Genomic DNA, 14621 nt, shown 5'->3' on the forward strand with positions numbered 1-14621 from the left:
TCCAGCCATTCTGGCTGGCAATTTGGAATCATGCTCAAAGGGCTATAATTATTATATAATATTATATAATAATACAATAATATTATTATATAGTAATTATATAATAATAATATTATATTATATATAAATATTATATAATGATTCAGCCATACCATTGTTGGGTTTGTACCCCAAAGAGATCATAGATAAACAGACTTGTATGAAAATATTTATAGCTGTGCTTTTTGTGGTGGCAACAAACTAGAAAAGGAGGGTATGTCCTTCAATTGGGGAATGGCTGAACAAACTGTGGTATATGCTGGTGATGGAATATTATTGTGCTAAAAGGAATAATAAACTGGAGGAGTTCCAGGCGAACTGGAGAGACCTCCAGGAACAGATGCAGAGCGAAAGGAGCAGAGCCAGAAGAACATTGTACACAGAGACTGATATACTATGGTAAAATTGAATGTAATGCACCTCTGTACCAGCAGCAATACAATGACCCAGGACAATTCTGAAGGATCCATGGTAAAGAACGCTGCCCACATTCAGAGACATGCAGGAGAGGAAACATATAAGATAAACAACTGCTTGAACGCATGGGTCGGGGTGGACATGATTGAGGGTTTGGACTCGAAACTACCACACCAATGCAACTACCAACAATTTGGAAATAGGTCTTGATCAAGGACACATGACAAAACTAGTGGAAATGTGCATCGGCCATGGGTGGGGGGAGCGCGGGGGGTGAAGGGGAAAGTAGGAGCATGAATCATGTAACCATGTTAAAAATGAATATTAATAAATGTTTAAAAAAAGTTACTTGATTTATAATTTTTTCAGTTATAAATTGCAAAATTCTAGAAACAATCACATGCAAGAGAGCAAACAATGGACCACAATACCCTAAATGCCATCATTGCCTTAGTAATTGCTCTGCTTTCAAATAGAGCTCAATACATTCATTGGAGAGATGGCCATACAACTAGTTCTCAGAACATTTTGTCTCTCCTCAACATTTTACTTTTTAAACTTTTATTTTGATCTTAAACCAAAAAAAAAACCATTTCCTTATACATATCATAACACAAAAAGGGGATTGCATATGAAACACTGAGTCTGTTTCATGCTACTTTTTAAAAAGTATATAAAAATCCACATATTACTTTCAAAACTGTTCTGTTTGTACTTCCTTCTGAATTTCCTTCTGTTCCCTTCAGTGCGTTTTTGAAAAAATGTTTTTATAGTCCTCTTTTTTTTTTTTTTGCCTCAGTATTGCTAACCCTACTATCGTCCCCTCCGTCCCCCTACACCCTCCTCCCCCTACTGACCCAGAGGGATAAAAAACAAATGTAACTGTAACAAATAAACACTGTAACACAAATGACATAGAAACAAATAAACATAGCAAAATAAATGCACACAGAAGCCATGAACAAAAAATGTTTGTCCCTAGACCTTGAATCCCACATTTCTTTGTCAGGAGATGGACAACTTACTTGATAGATTCTCTACAGATATTTTTGATCATTAAAGTGATTTGGTAATTCAAAGTAATTTTTTGTTACCATGCTTCTATCCTTATGTAAATTGTCTTTTTGATTCTATTCACTGTACTCTGTGTTGGTTCACACTACCCAAGATTCTTTGAAATCATCTTTTCTGTAATTTCTTACAGTGAAATCATATTCTATGACATTTACATGCTACAATTTGTTCAACCATTCCCCAATTGTCTCAGGCAATATGAAGTACCCACTTCAATTTTTGTTCTTTTCTCTATTAAAAGAAAAAAAATCCCCCTTTCAAAAACAGGAAGTTTATTTTGCTTGGGAATATTCCTTCCCCAGTATTATCCTCCCTTTTTTTTTTTAAACCCTTACCTTCCATTTTAGACTCAGTATTATATATTGGTTTCAAGGCAGAAGAGTGGTAAGGGGTAGGCAATGGGGGTTAAGTAACTTGCCCAGGGTCACACAGCTAGGAAGTGACTGAGGTCACATTTGAACCCAGGACCTCCTGTTTCTGGGCCTGGCTCTCAATCCTACTGAGCCACCTAGCTACCTCCTATTATCCTCCCTCTTAACCTCCTCCAATCGCTGTTCGTTTTTTATTGAGTTTGATATATTTTTGTACCAAACTCTGTTTGGGGATGTTCAATACTTCTTTATCCATTTCAGATGGGTGAAGTTCATCTGATGTCCATTCTTTCCACTCTTTACTAGAATTGTATATTGTTCTTCTCACTCACCCTAATTATAGGAAATAGCAACTTTCATGTCCATCTTCCTTAACCTTAGGAAATTTTTTCCTTCTAATCTCTTTCTCTTCTTTAAGTCTTCAGAATAGAACCAATTCAACCCCAGAAAGTATCTCTATTTTTTCATTTAACTTTCTCACTACCCTCTGATGACATTAAGATTTTGAAGGGACACTTGTTTCTTTCCCCAACATTCTGATAAGAATGTTAGCACTATATTGTCATATAATTCTTTCCACAAGCTTAAATTAACCTTTCTAGGTTTCTACTGAGCTCTGATCTTTTTATTGGAAACTTTGAAAGTCCTCTACCACATTAAAGATCTACTTTTTCTTTTGTAGTAGTACACTAAGCTTTGCAGGATATGATTTTTTTGTTATAAGCCTTTATCTTTTGCTTTTTGGAATATTTTATTCCAAGATCTCCTCTCACTTTTAATAGAAGCATCCATGTCTTGTGTGATTCTGACTGTGGTTCATTGGTACTTAAATTGCTTCTTTCTAGATGTTTTTTCCTTTGATTTGGAACTCTGGATTTTGGCTATGCCAATTCTGGGACTTTTCCTTTATAGAAAAATTTTCAGAAAGTCATAGATAGGGGGCAGCTAGGCGGCTCAGTGGATTGAGAGGCAGGCCCAGAGATGGGAGGTCATGGGTTCAAATCTGGCCTCACACATTTCCTACCTGTGTGTCCTTGGGCAAGTCACTTAATTCCCACTGTCTATCCCTTACCACTTTTCTGCCTTGGAACTAATACATAGTATTGATTCCAAGACAGAAGGTAAAGGTTTTAAAAAAAAAAATCATAGACAGATTCTTTCTATCTTCACTTTGTCCTCTGCTTCTAGTAGATACAATTTCTTGAAGTACAATGCCAATAAAAAGATACAAGACATACACACATTTATATATAAATAGATATATTTATATTATATAGATATTGATATACACATATATATCTATTTATTTGAAGCAGTTCTTTTTGTAGTAGCCATAAATTGGAAATTAATAGAGTATCATCAAATAAGAAATAGCTAAACAAATTATGGTTTATGAACATAATAAAACGCTATTATTCCATACAAAATGACAGAAGAAATTTTTCAAGAAACATGGAAAGGCTTGTATGAACTGATGAAGAATGAAGTGAGCAGATCTGAGAGAATAATTTATATGTGGGTAGCCACGAAGAGAAATAGGGTCTTTGATAGGGCCTTTTATCTGGATCCCCATCAAGATTGATATGGCTGATAGGGCCTTAGGTTGATTCTGGTGGCCTGAGCCTGAAAGGTTGGGCCTTGAGGTGGATGGCTAATCCAGAATTGACCCCTCCCAGAGGCTCCTTTTATGTTCAACACCTTTTCTTATTGGAAAGCATTAAAATCTGATATTCTAGGATAGCCTTAAGTTTTATAGTGAGCTGTATAGCAGGGAAAAGGTACTGAATTGGGCAATGGAGTCTTATGGGAGGAACAGCAAGAAAACTAATGTCACTGAATCAATGAATAGAAGAGAGGAAAGTATGAGAAGCCTAGCAAAGTAGGAAAGGGCCAGGTTGTGAAGAGCTTTAAATTGCAAACAAAGCATTTATATTAGATGCCAGAGGTAATAGGGAGTCACTGAAATGTATGCAGAATTTATCTTCCATGACAGGGAGAGATATGGTCGGATCTATGCTTTAGCCCACCTCCTAACAAAGAGATGGACTCAATATTTAAAATGAGACATCCTTTTTTTTGGACATGGCCGATAAAGAATTTTATTTTGCTTGACCCTGTATATTGTGGGTTTTCCCCCCTCGGTTGGATAAGAGAAATGGGATAAAAGAAAATGAATGCTTATTAATTTTAAAAAATTCATTGAAAAAGAAACCGTTCAGAATTATCATGGTTTTCAGGGAGTTCACTGATTTTTTTTTTACGCAAATAGTGTTAAATGACTTGGCCAGCATAGCTTAGCTAAGAAGTGTCTGAACTCAGATTTGTCCATTTTCTTTCTTTAGGCAAATAGTGTTAAGTGACTTACCCAGAATAACACAGCTAAGAATTATCTGAACTCACATTTGAACTAAGGAAGACGAGTCTTCCTGACTCACTACTCTATCCACCGTACCATCTAGTTGCCCCCCATTGATTTTTTTTTTAAATCTCATCTTCCATTTTAGAATCAATACTATGTATTGGTTCTAAGGTAGAAGAGTGCTAAGGACTAGGTAATAGGTGTTAAGTGACTTGCCCAAAGTCATACAGCTAGAAAGTGTTTTGAGGTCACATTTGAACCCAGAATCTCCTGTCTCTAGTCCTGGCTCTCAATCCACTGAGTCACCTACCTACCCCACCCCACCTTGATTCTTAAATGATGTCTCCTTGATCCATTTTCCAGGCCAGTTGTTTTTGATATCAGATATCTTATAGTTTAAATGATTTTCACTGTTTTGATTTTATTTGGGCAAAGTTTACTACTTAATCTTCTAAACTACTTAATCTCTAAATTTTTTCCTAGATGTTTTATTTCATTTTAAGCTGTTGTTTCACTTCTTCTAGCTATTCATAAAGTTCTTGTGGAAGATTCATTTTTCCCTTTGAATGTTTGCTTCTAGTTGACCCAGTGTTATTCTTTTTTGGGAGGGGAATCTTTAGATTTGGAATAAGTTTGAAACTTATTGTCTTCTCTGGCTTAGTCATCTCTCCACTACATTGGGACTTTGTGTAAGGGCCACACTACCCCTTTCTGCACATTTAGGTCAGTGGTTGACCCTGCTTTTTCTTGCCTTGGGTCACCTGTATTCTTTTTTTTTTTTTTAAGGCATATTTTATTTTCCCTCCAAGTAATTATTAAATTAAACCAATTAAAATTTTTTTAAATTTGAGTTCCAAATTCTCTCCCTCACTCCCACTTCTCTTAAACAGTAAGCAATTTGATATAGTTTTACAAGTGCAATCATTTTTCCATATTAGACATTATTTTAGAAGAGATCTTGATAAAAAAAAAGAAGAGAGTGAAATATAATATGCATTCAGACTCTGCATTCAGACTCCATCAGTTCTTTTTCTGTCATCACTATGAGTCTTTCAGGTTGTCTTAGATCACTGTATTGGTGAGAATAGCTAGGTCATTAACAATGTTCATCATGCCACATTTCTGTTACTTTGTACAATGTTCTCCAGGTTCTGCTCACTTCATTTTGCATCAATTCATGTAATTCTTTCCAAGTTTTTCTGAAATCAGCCTACTTATTTGGCATAGCACAATGGTATTCCATTACAACCATACACCACAACTTGCTCAGCCATTTTTCAATTGAGGGACATCCTCTCAATTTCTAATTCTTTGCTATCACAAAAAGAGCTGCTATACAGCAATGCAATGATCCAGGACAACTCTGAGGGACTTATGAGAAAGAACACTATCCACATTCAGAGGAAGAACTCTGGGAGCTGAGACACAGAAGAAAAACAACTGCCTGATCACACAGGTTGATGGGGATATGATTGGGGATATTGACTCTAAATGAGCACCCTTGTGCAAATATCAATAATATGGAAATAGGTCTTGATCAATGATACATGTAAAACCCAGTGGAATTGCACATTGGCTACAGGAGGGAGTAGGGACTGGGAAGGGAAAGAACATGAATCTTGTAACCATGTAAAAATATTCTAAATTCATGAAATAAATTAAAATTTCCAAATTCAAAATTAAATTAAATTAAATTAAAAAAAAGAGCTGCTATAAACATTTTTGTACAAATAGATCCTTGTCCCTTAAAAAAAAAATCTTTGTAATAGAGATCCATGTAGTGGAATTGCTTGGTCAAAGGATATGCACATCTACTTATTCATTTATATATTTATTTATATATTTATTTGTTTATTCATTCATTCATTAGTTTATTTATTTATTTTAAAAACCTTTACCTTCTATCTTAGAACCAGTACTGTGCATTGGTTCCAAGGCAAAAGTACAGTAAGGCTAAGCAATGGGAATTAAATGACTTGCTCAGGGTCATACAGCTAGGAAGTATCTGGGGCCAGATTTGAACCAAGAAGATATGTACTGTGAAAGGAAATTCTTGGTTCTCTGTGAGTTGACACCTTACTTGATGCTAGGTGAGAACAAGCCAGAAATTTAAGAGTTCACACACTCAAAAAGGTGTGGTTCGAAAGGTAAGGACTCAGACAATTTGGAAACTGTGACTGGCCCCCATGAAAAGGGGCAGGGACAGGAAACCATCAAAGAAGTCATGAAAATCTCTGAGGAGGGAGGCTGGTGAAAAGGTCTGGTGAAGGAGGCTAGTAGAGAGTGAACTCCAAGAACAGAATCACTCCAAGAAGGAAGTCGGCTTCAAGAAGAAGGTTGGCTCAAAGAAGAAAGTAGGCCTCAGAAGTCACCTCCAGGTATTATCTTGGGTGAGTGGATAGCTGGTTTTCCCTTCCTTCTTCTGGAGATAGTTTAATTCTGATTGAAGGTTAACAAATCCTGGTTGAGCCAAGCACTGGAACAATATTTAGTTAGATAGGTTAATGTCTTTTTCTATCCTTTTGTATTTCTCTTCTTTCACCTCTTTTATAAATAAAAGATTTATAATTTTCATATATGTAGCCAAACCATTAATTTTAACACTTACAGCACAGTTTTAAAGCCCTTTGGTCATAATTCCAAATTGCTCTCCAGAACAGTTAGATCAGATCACAACTCTACCAAGAGTATATTAGTGTCCCAATTTCCCTACATCCTCCCTTACATTTATCATTTTTCTTTTCTGTCATTTTGGCTAATCTGATAAGTATGATTTGGTGCTTCAGAGTTGTTTTAATTTGTACTTCTCTAATCAAAGTGATTTAGAGATTTTTTTCACATGATTATAGATAGCTTTGATTTCTTTGTCTGAAAACTGCCTGTTTACCCATTAGATGATGACATGGGTTTTTATAAGTTTGATTCAGTTCTCTATATATTTGAGAAATGAAACTGTTATCAGAGATACTTGCTATAAATCCCTCCCTCCCACACCTTTCTGTCTTCCTTCTATTCTTGATTGCCTTAATTTTATTTGTACAGAAACTCTTTAATTTAATATAACCAAAATTATCCATTTTACATCTTATGATGCTTTCTATTCCTCGTTAGGTGATAAATGCTTCCCTTATTTATAGCTCTGATAGGTAAACTATTCCATGCTCCTCTCCTAAGTTGATTATGGCATCATCCTTTGTCTAAATCCTGTACCTATGTTGACCTATGTTGATATATGGTATTTGGTTGTTGCATCTCTATTCTCTACCATACTATTTTCCAGTGTTCCCAACAGTTTTTGTCAAATAGTGATTTCTTGTCCCAATAGCTTGGATCTTTTGATATATCAAAGACTAACTTACTATGGCCATTTATTACTTGGTAATGCATACCTAATCTTTCCCACTGATCCATCACTCTTATTTCTAAGTATCAGATTGTTTTGATGATTACCACTTTGTAATACAGGTTATGTGAGTCCTTGCATTGAACTCCTTGTCCTCTTAGGGCAGTGATGGCAAACCTTTTAGAGAAGGAGTGCTAGGCTCCCCTCCACCCAGTGACAGCCTGTCCTGTGCCCCAGCCCCCGACTCTTACCCCACACAGGGGAGGGAGGAAACACTCCCATTGGGCTACTGATTGGAGGGGTGGGTGAAGTGAGGAATGCCCTCAGTAAGTGTAGAGAGGGGAGAGGAGTGGCCCCAAATCTCTGCTCCCCTCCAGCTCTGCCACCTGTGAGCCACCCACCTTACCCACTATGTTCTCCCACTGGGCTGCTGGGCAGAGGGGCGGGAAATGTGAAAAAAATGTTGTCAGGCATGGTGGAGGCAGGAAGAGGAGTAGCTAGTAACAAACTCTGGGGGGAGAGGGAGGTTGGCCTCATGCCCACAGAGTGCTCTGTGTGCTGTCTTTGGCACATGTTCCATAGGTTTACCATCACTGTCCTAGGGTGAGGTGTCTCTGGATCTTTAAAGTTCTGAGGGTAGAATCTTTAGGACTCTCTCTGACATTTCAGAACAGGATGTTAGGGACCTTGGAGACATAGAAGACCCTAGTCCAAGCTGCACTCACAATGGTCACTGCTATTTTGCTACTTCTGAGTGCCCCAGGGACTTTCTCAGGGAATATCTCTGTTCTTTCTGCCCCCCAACAGAAAGCCCTCCAAGTTATATGTATCTCTGACCCTTCTCAGTTGAGATTAGGAAGCTACAGTATCCTTTGTCTGGGTGGCTGACTTTTTTGTGTAATTTGGAAAAAGTTACTTCTATAGCTCTTTATAAAGCAAAGCATTACTTTTTCATTCTGCAAATTTCAGGTTTTTCTTAGAGTATTCTCTGGGGAGTTGAGCTCTGTTCAGGAAACCATCTTAGACAAGTCAACACGCAGATCTCCCCCCTCCCCCCACTTTATTTACAATTTGATTTTTATCAGTTTTCCTTTCATAAATTTTCTTTTTCTGCCCTTTTCAGTAAACAACTGCCCAAAAGGGATAATCATTAACATATAAAGTGCCATTTGGGGGGCGGGGAGAGGAGGATACTAGTAGCTGGGGGCAACATGAAAAGCTTTGGTAGCATTTAAGTTAAGTTTGGACAGAAACAAGGTAGACAAGCATTCCAGGCAAGAGGGGGCAGCCTCTGCAAAGTCCTAAGGGGGAAGATTCTGGTATTCTACGTGAAGGACAGCAAGAAGGCCAGTTTAGACGGATCATAGAGTGTGTAAACCACGGCTGGGCATAAAATGTGGATTCGGATTATAACTATACCTGTTAGAGGTATTCGCCAGGATAAAGGTCACAAGTTAAGCCAAAGATGCTCTTCAGGTCACGCCTCCGTCTATAGCGCCTCCTTCACCGCATTTTTAGCCAATCATAACCTTGTGGCCAGCCCCACCCCCGGTCACCCTAATATGGCCGAAGGTATTCAAATAATTCCACCTCTACTCCAAAAAAGCGACTTCTGATTGGACAAGTTGCCCTTCCCCGCCTTCCTTCTCTCTAGTTGGACTCCCGGCCTCAACCTCAGACCTCAGAGTGAGCTCCGGTTCTGGACGATTATAGCCGTAGAGATGGAGCAAAGCTTCGCCGGTCGCCGGGCACTGGTCACGGGAGCGGGCAAAGGTAGGGCCAGAGCTGGGTCGGGACTGGGGCTGGAGTTGGGGCCAGGGCAGAGGTAGCGGGGAAGTGGGAGCCGAACGGGCAAGAACATCGGGACCTGGACCCATCCCGTAAGCCTTTCTGGGCACTACAGGCATCGGGAGGGACACTGCCAAGGCGCTGTTTGCCAGCGGAGCCCAAGTGGTAGCAGTAAGCCGGACCCAGGAGGACCTGACCAGCCTGGCCCAGGAGGTAACTGGGATCTCCGGGCCCCGCAGCCCCATCCAGCTCCAGCTCCAGCCTCGCCCCGCCCACTAGGACCCTGCCCTTAGTCATCTGGGCACGTGAGCCCGGAGAAGCCAGGCAGCGGAAGGCCAGCTGACCCATGGGTCCGCCCCCCAGCCACTTGCCAAAAGCAGCTAAAAACAGGGGTTCAGAGACTTGGACTTGGTCTCGAGTGCGAACTCTGCCCCTTCCTGTGTGACCCCGAGTGTCATTTCTTTTCTGACCTTCTGTTTCCTTATCTATAAATTGGGAAGAATACTGAAACACAGTGCTTTTAAGGTTGGCAACACGCATTTGTCTTTTGATTCTCACAACCACTCAGTGAAGCAGGATATTACTATTTTTTGGAGCCTTTGTGGTTTCATTCATAGAGAACTCCTTATGAGGAAATTCCTTCTACCAGAGCAACTGCTCTGAGACTTGTAGTCCCTAGAGAGGCGCCTTGGGGGCATGAAGAAGTTAATTGCCAGATTGGCTCTGGCTTTAGACTGCATGTAGGGGTCAGAGGTTGGGACTGGAACCCAGAACTCCCTGATCCACATGGGTTCTCTTCTGAGCTCTGATGCTATCTCAGGTATTATTAGCCTCATTTTTTTTTTTTTTTTTACACGAGGAAACAGGCTTATAGGGATTAAATGACTTGTCTGGAGTTAGTAAATGTCAGATGGGAGATTTGAACTCAGGTCTTCCTGATCTTAGAACCAATACTCTTTTAGGATTTGGGCTCTACAAGAAATGGCATCTGCAAAGTGCTTTTTAAACTTTGAATGATGTTGATTTCCCTCTCCTGTCTCTCTTCTATCCCACTCACTGAGTGGGTCTTGGGGCCATACTGTGTGAATCACCACCCACTCTTGGTCCCTTGCTCCTATTCTCTTCATGTCCTCTCCTAGCTGACCCAGCTGAGGTCACTGCTGCTTCCTGCTCCCCAGCAAAATATTTGCAGTAATTTGGGGGCACAGGTTATGGATATGGGCAGAGATAGTTGAGATAGTGTATGGTGGGAGGGGCAGCTATGTAACTCAGTAGATAGAAGGCCAGGCCTGGAGGCAGGAGGTTCTGGGTTCAAATGTGACCTCACATACTTCCTAGCTGCGTGACCCCCAATTGCCTAGCCCTTACCACTCTTCTGCCTTGGAAACAATTCTTAGTATAAATTCTAAGACAAAAAGTAAAGGTTTAAAAAAAAGCAGAAAAAGTCTATGGAAGGAATGGATAGGGCAAGGAGTCTTTAATTTAAGAAATCCAATTCTGGCTTGATATTTAAATCTGAGGAATTCTGTTTTCTGAGGGGCCCCAGAGTGCCCAGAGACCATCAAGGAGCACCTCCTCCATCAGTCACTTTGTAAGCCATCTTAAGGTACCATCTTTATTTTTAATCCATCAGTGGCAGCTCCCTAACTAGGAAGTAGAAGCACCCCCAGGAAAAGGAGGCTTAGGATCCATTCATCATCATTGGACCATCTCACTTTCCTATTCCTATTCCCCAATTTTGTCCCTCCTTTTTGAAATCTTGGATGGGGTCAGGAATCCCCCTCCATGGGTCCCATTGTTGCCTAACAGCCCTTTCCAATCCCCTGAAGTGCCCAGGAATGGAGACTTTATGTGTGGATCTGGGAGACTGGGAGGCCACAGAGAGGGCTTTGAGCAACATTGGCCCTGTGGACCTGTTGGTGAACAACGCAGGGGTAGCTTTGCTACAGCCTTTCCTGGAAGTCACTAAGGAGGCTTGTGAGAGGTAAGTCCTAGGGGAAAAAGGAGCTGGGCCCCAGGATGGTGGGGAAAGCATATACCCTTAAGATGCAGACCCTAGGAATCCAACTTGGTATTTTTCTCCTCTAGGGTGAATGGCAATTCATCTTACCTACTCTGCTGAAAAAAAAAGGAGTGGGCTGGGCCCTGGGGCTCTGGGTAGGAAGGGTTTCCTTTCTAGCTAGCTATAACTGTGTCTGGTGTCTTTTCCTCAGATCCTTTGATGTGAATTATAGGTCAGTGGTCCAAGTATCCCAGGTGAGTTTAGACACAAAGTTTGGGAATTACAAGGGGGGAAACTATGGCCCAGTTGAAGCCCCTTATTCAAACTCCTTTCTTCTTCTGTTTCCATCCCTTACTTTCCCCTGATTTCTAGATTGTCTCTCGGGGGTTGATAGCAAGGGGAGCCCCAGGAACTATTGTCAATGTCTCCAGCCAGGCCTCCCAGTGTGCCATAAAGGACCATGCCATCTACTGTGAGTGCCCACCCCCTTGGCCCTCCTCAGCTGTTCATTTCAGTGATTTAACACAAGTCCCCAGTTTCCTCTCTTAATTTAGAATATGAGCTGGAAGGCATCAGAAAGATCATGCAGTCCAACTCCTTCATTTTACAGTTGAAAAAACTGAGACCCAGAGAGGTACCCACACAGAGTGGGTGATAGGACTAGAAACCAAGTCTCCTGACACTCAGAGTGGGGCTTATAGTCTTCTCCTGGGCTGTTTCCAGTTTTGGGGCTCTCTAACTCTATCTTGGTCAATCAACAAACATTTCTAAGTGCCTACCTACTATGTGCCAGGCACCACGCTAAACACTGGGTATACAAAGAAAGGCAAAAATAATCCCTGACATTAAGGTGCTTCTCCCTTTCTGTACATTTGCCAACTTACTCTCGTAACCATACTTTTCTAAATAACTGATTAAAAGGGGCAGCTAGGTGGCTCTCAGCTAGGTGGCTCAGTGGATAGAGAGCCAGGCCTGGAGATGAGAGGTCCTGGGTTCAAATTGGGGTTTAGACATTTCCAAGTTGTGTGACCCTAGGCAAGTGATTTAACCCCAATTGTATGCAGGGACCAATGATATTGGTTCTAAGACAGAAGGTAAAGGTTTAAAAAAAATAATTGATATCCATTTAACTTTTTCCTTTTCTCCTTCTTCACTGAATTGCTCCTTACCAGGCTCCACAAAAAGTGCCATGGATATGCTGACCAAGGTGATGGCTCTGGAGCTGGGGCCCCACAAGGTAAGATCTGAGGTATCTAAATCTACTTGTTAAAGGACCAAAAAGGACCTCTTCCCAACAGGAGAGATGTCCCTCAGCTTTACTTATTCTCTTTATATTTGGGTACCTTTATTTTCTTTTTAAACCCTTACGTGAGGCCAGATTTGAACCCAAGAGCCTTCATTTCTAAGCCTGGCTCCTTATCCACTGAGCCACCTAGCTGCCCCATGGGTACTGCTTTTTAAGGCAGCACATTGATACGTTAGAGAGGGTCCAGAGAAGAGACTAGATAGAAATGTGTCTTAAGGGGCAGCTAGGTAGCACAGTGGAGATAGCATCAAACATGGAATTGGGAGGACTTGGGTTCAAATGTAACCTCAGATACCTCCTAGCTGTGTAACCCTGGGCAAGTTATGTAACCCCAATTGCCTAGCCCTCTTCTGTGTTAGAACTGATACTTAATAAGTAACTAAGACTGAAGGTAAGGGTTTAAAAAAAAAAAGAATAGGTAAATACAAAAGAAGTAAATTCAGGCTTGCTATCAGAAAGGAAAAAACAACACCCAAACAACTTTAGAACAATCAGAGCCATCTCAAAGTGGGTTGCTTCAGAAGGAAGTGGGCTCCTCCTCAAAGTGGGGGTGGCGGTCTTCAGGAAAAAATTGGATAACTATCAGGTACATTGTAGAGAGGATTCTTGTTCCATCCTGGGTTAAACTAGATGCCTTCTGAGATCCCTTTCAGCTCAGATCCTGAGATTCCCAGACTTGCCTCAGTTCTAACCATACCCCTGGTCCCCTCTATCCCAGATCCGGGTGAACACAGTAAATCCAACGGTAGTGATGACTGCCATGGGCAGAGCCAACTGGAGTGATGCCCAGAAATCAGAGCCCATGCTAAAACGAATTCCACTGGGCAAGTTTGCAGGTGAGTTGAGGGTGAGCCTAAAAACCATCTCCACCATCTCCTCCCCTACCTCCCCTCCTGAGCCCCAATTGCTTATCTTTTGGTGCCTACCAAGATTCTTAGGACAGAACTTACTTGCCATGGGTACAAGGATTGCATGATCTTTTAAAAGTGGCAGGATGGAAACACCAAATGTCAAAGTGTTATTTGTTCTTTTTTTTTTAAGTCAGGAAAAGAAAAATGACACTATTCTGGGAAAGATGAATTAAGACAATTATTCATGGAGCTGGAAATGAGCCACAAATATCCTCTGTATAAATAAAGATACACAGTTGGATAACAACAACAAAAAAAGTGCCAGGGACACATACGTGTCTTCTAACCTCATAACATCACCCTGTTCCCCTTGCAGAAGTAGAGGATGTGGTGAACAGCATTCTTTTCCTGCTCAGTGACCGGAGTGCCATGACTACTGGCTCTGCAATTCTGGTGGATGGAGGGTTTCTGGTGGGTTAGGAGGCCCTTATTCTGAATTGGGGGAGATGTCTGCTTTATTGTGCCCTATTAAAAATGTGTAAAATCTGATCCCTGAATGCTGATTATTTGGCCTGAGGAGGGAGGGGAAAGGGGTTGATGGTAGGGTTTAGGAGGTAGAGATGGAGGAGAGTCACCATAACATCAGTGCCCAGCCTCTCAGGGAGTCCAGTCTGGTTTTGGGAGTACCCAAAGTCACCCCACCAACTAAACCAGATCTTTGGCTCAGGGTAAGCTGGTCAGTCCCAGTCTGGGGCTTTTGAGGGAGAACTATCTGAGTCTTGCAATAGTATAGGCAGGATTTCTGTGGATACACCCAGGATACTGAGTAACTATCAAGGGAAGCTATTGTTCACTCAGTAGTGACTTAAGGAACTGGGGGCAGAAAAGTGGGCTATCTGGAGAAGGGTCAAGTCCCAAGAAAGGTAGTCTATGTTCATGGAGAATGTTTATTGTATAAAATAAGGGATGATGGCCCTGTCCTGGGACAGGATGAATAGAACCCACAGTCACAAACTTCCCTCCTTTCCCTTCCCCGCCCTCCCCAACCTGGGAAGCCTGTCTCAGGGCTGC

At 41.2% G+C, this 14621-nt stretch overlaps 1 protein-coding gene across 2 annotated transcripts; it reads left to right on the plus strand.

The window, feature by feature from the left end:
- Nucleotides 1–9247: 9247 nt before the first annotated feature.
- On the plus strand, nt 9248–14099 carry LOC123247832 (L-xylulose reductase-like). 2 transcript variants are annotated; one of them, XM_044676874.1, is made up of 8 exons: nt 9248–9376; nt 9507–9604; nt 11221–11375; nt 11605–11647; nt 11766–11865; nt 12566–12630; nt 13418–13535; nt 13741–13920. In XM_044676874.1, exons 1-8 carry the CDS (start codon nt 9325–9327, stop codon nt 13776–13778), a joined length of 669 nt encoding a protein of 222 aa, XP_044532809.1. In that variant the 5' UTR covers nt 9248–9324; the 3' UTR covers nt 13779–13920. The 2 variants fall into 2 exon arrangements, with proteins under 2 accessions (XP_044532809.1, XP_044532808.1); XM_044676873.1 differs by lacking the exon at nt 13741–13920 and adding an exon at nt 13927–14099 and having other exon boundaries at nt 9261–9376.
- Nucleotides 14100–14621: the final 522 nt, after the last annotated feature.

The sequence above is a fragment of the Gracilinanus agilis genome, chromosome 4 (genome assembly GCF_016433145.1).
Source record: "Gracilinanus agilis isolate LMUSP501 chromosome 4, AgileGrace, whole genome shotgun sequence".
NCBI lineage: Eukaryota > Metazoa > Chordata > Mammalia > Didelphimorphia > Didelphidae > Gracilinanus > Gracilinanus agilis.

What these genes read in the sequence shown, in the direction of transcription:
- LOC123247832 (XM_044676873.1), top strand. Translation starts at nt 9,325, where the DNA reads ATGGAGCAAAGCTTCGCCGGTCGCCGGGCACTGGTCACGGGAGCGGGC. An exon ending in GGTCACGGGAGCGGGCAAAG is followed by an intron (nt 9,377 to 9,506) that starts GTAGGGCCAGAG and finishes TGGGCACTACAG; the next exon opens with GCATCGGGAGGGACACTGCC. An exon ending in TGGAGCTGGGGCCCCACAAG is followed by an intron (nt 12,631 to 13,417) that starts GTAAGATCTGAG and finishes CCTCTATCCCAG; the next exon opens with ATCCGGGTGAACACAGTAAA.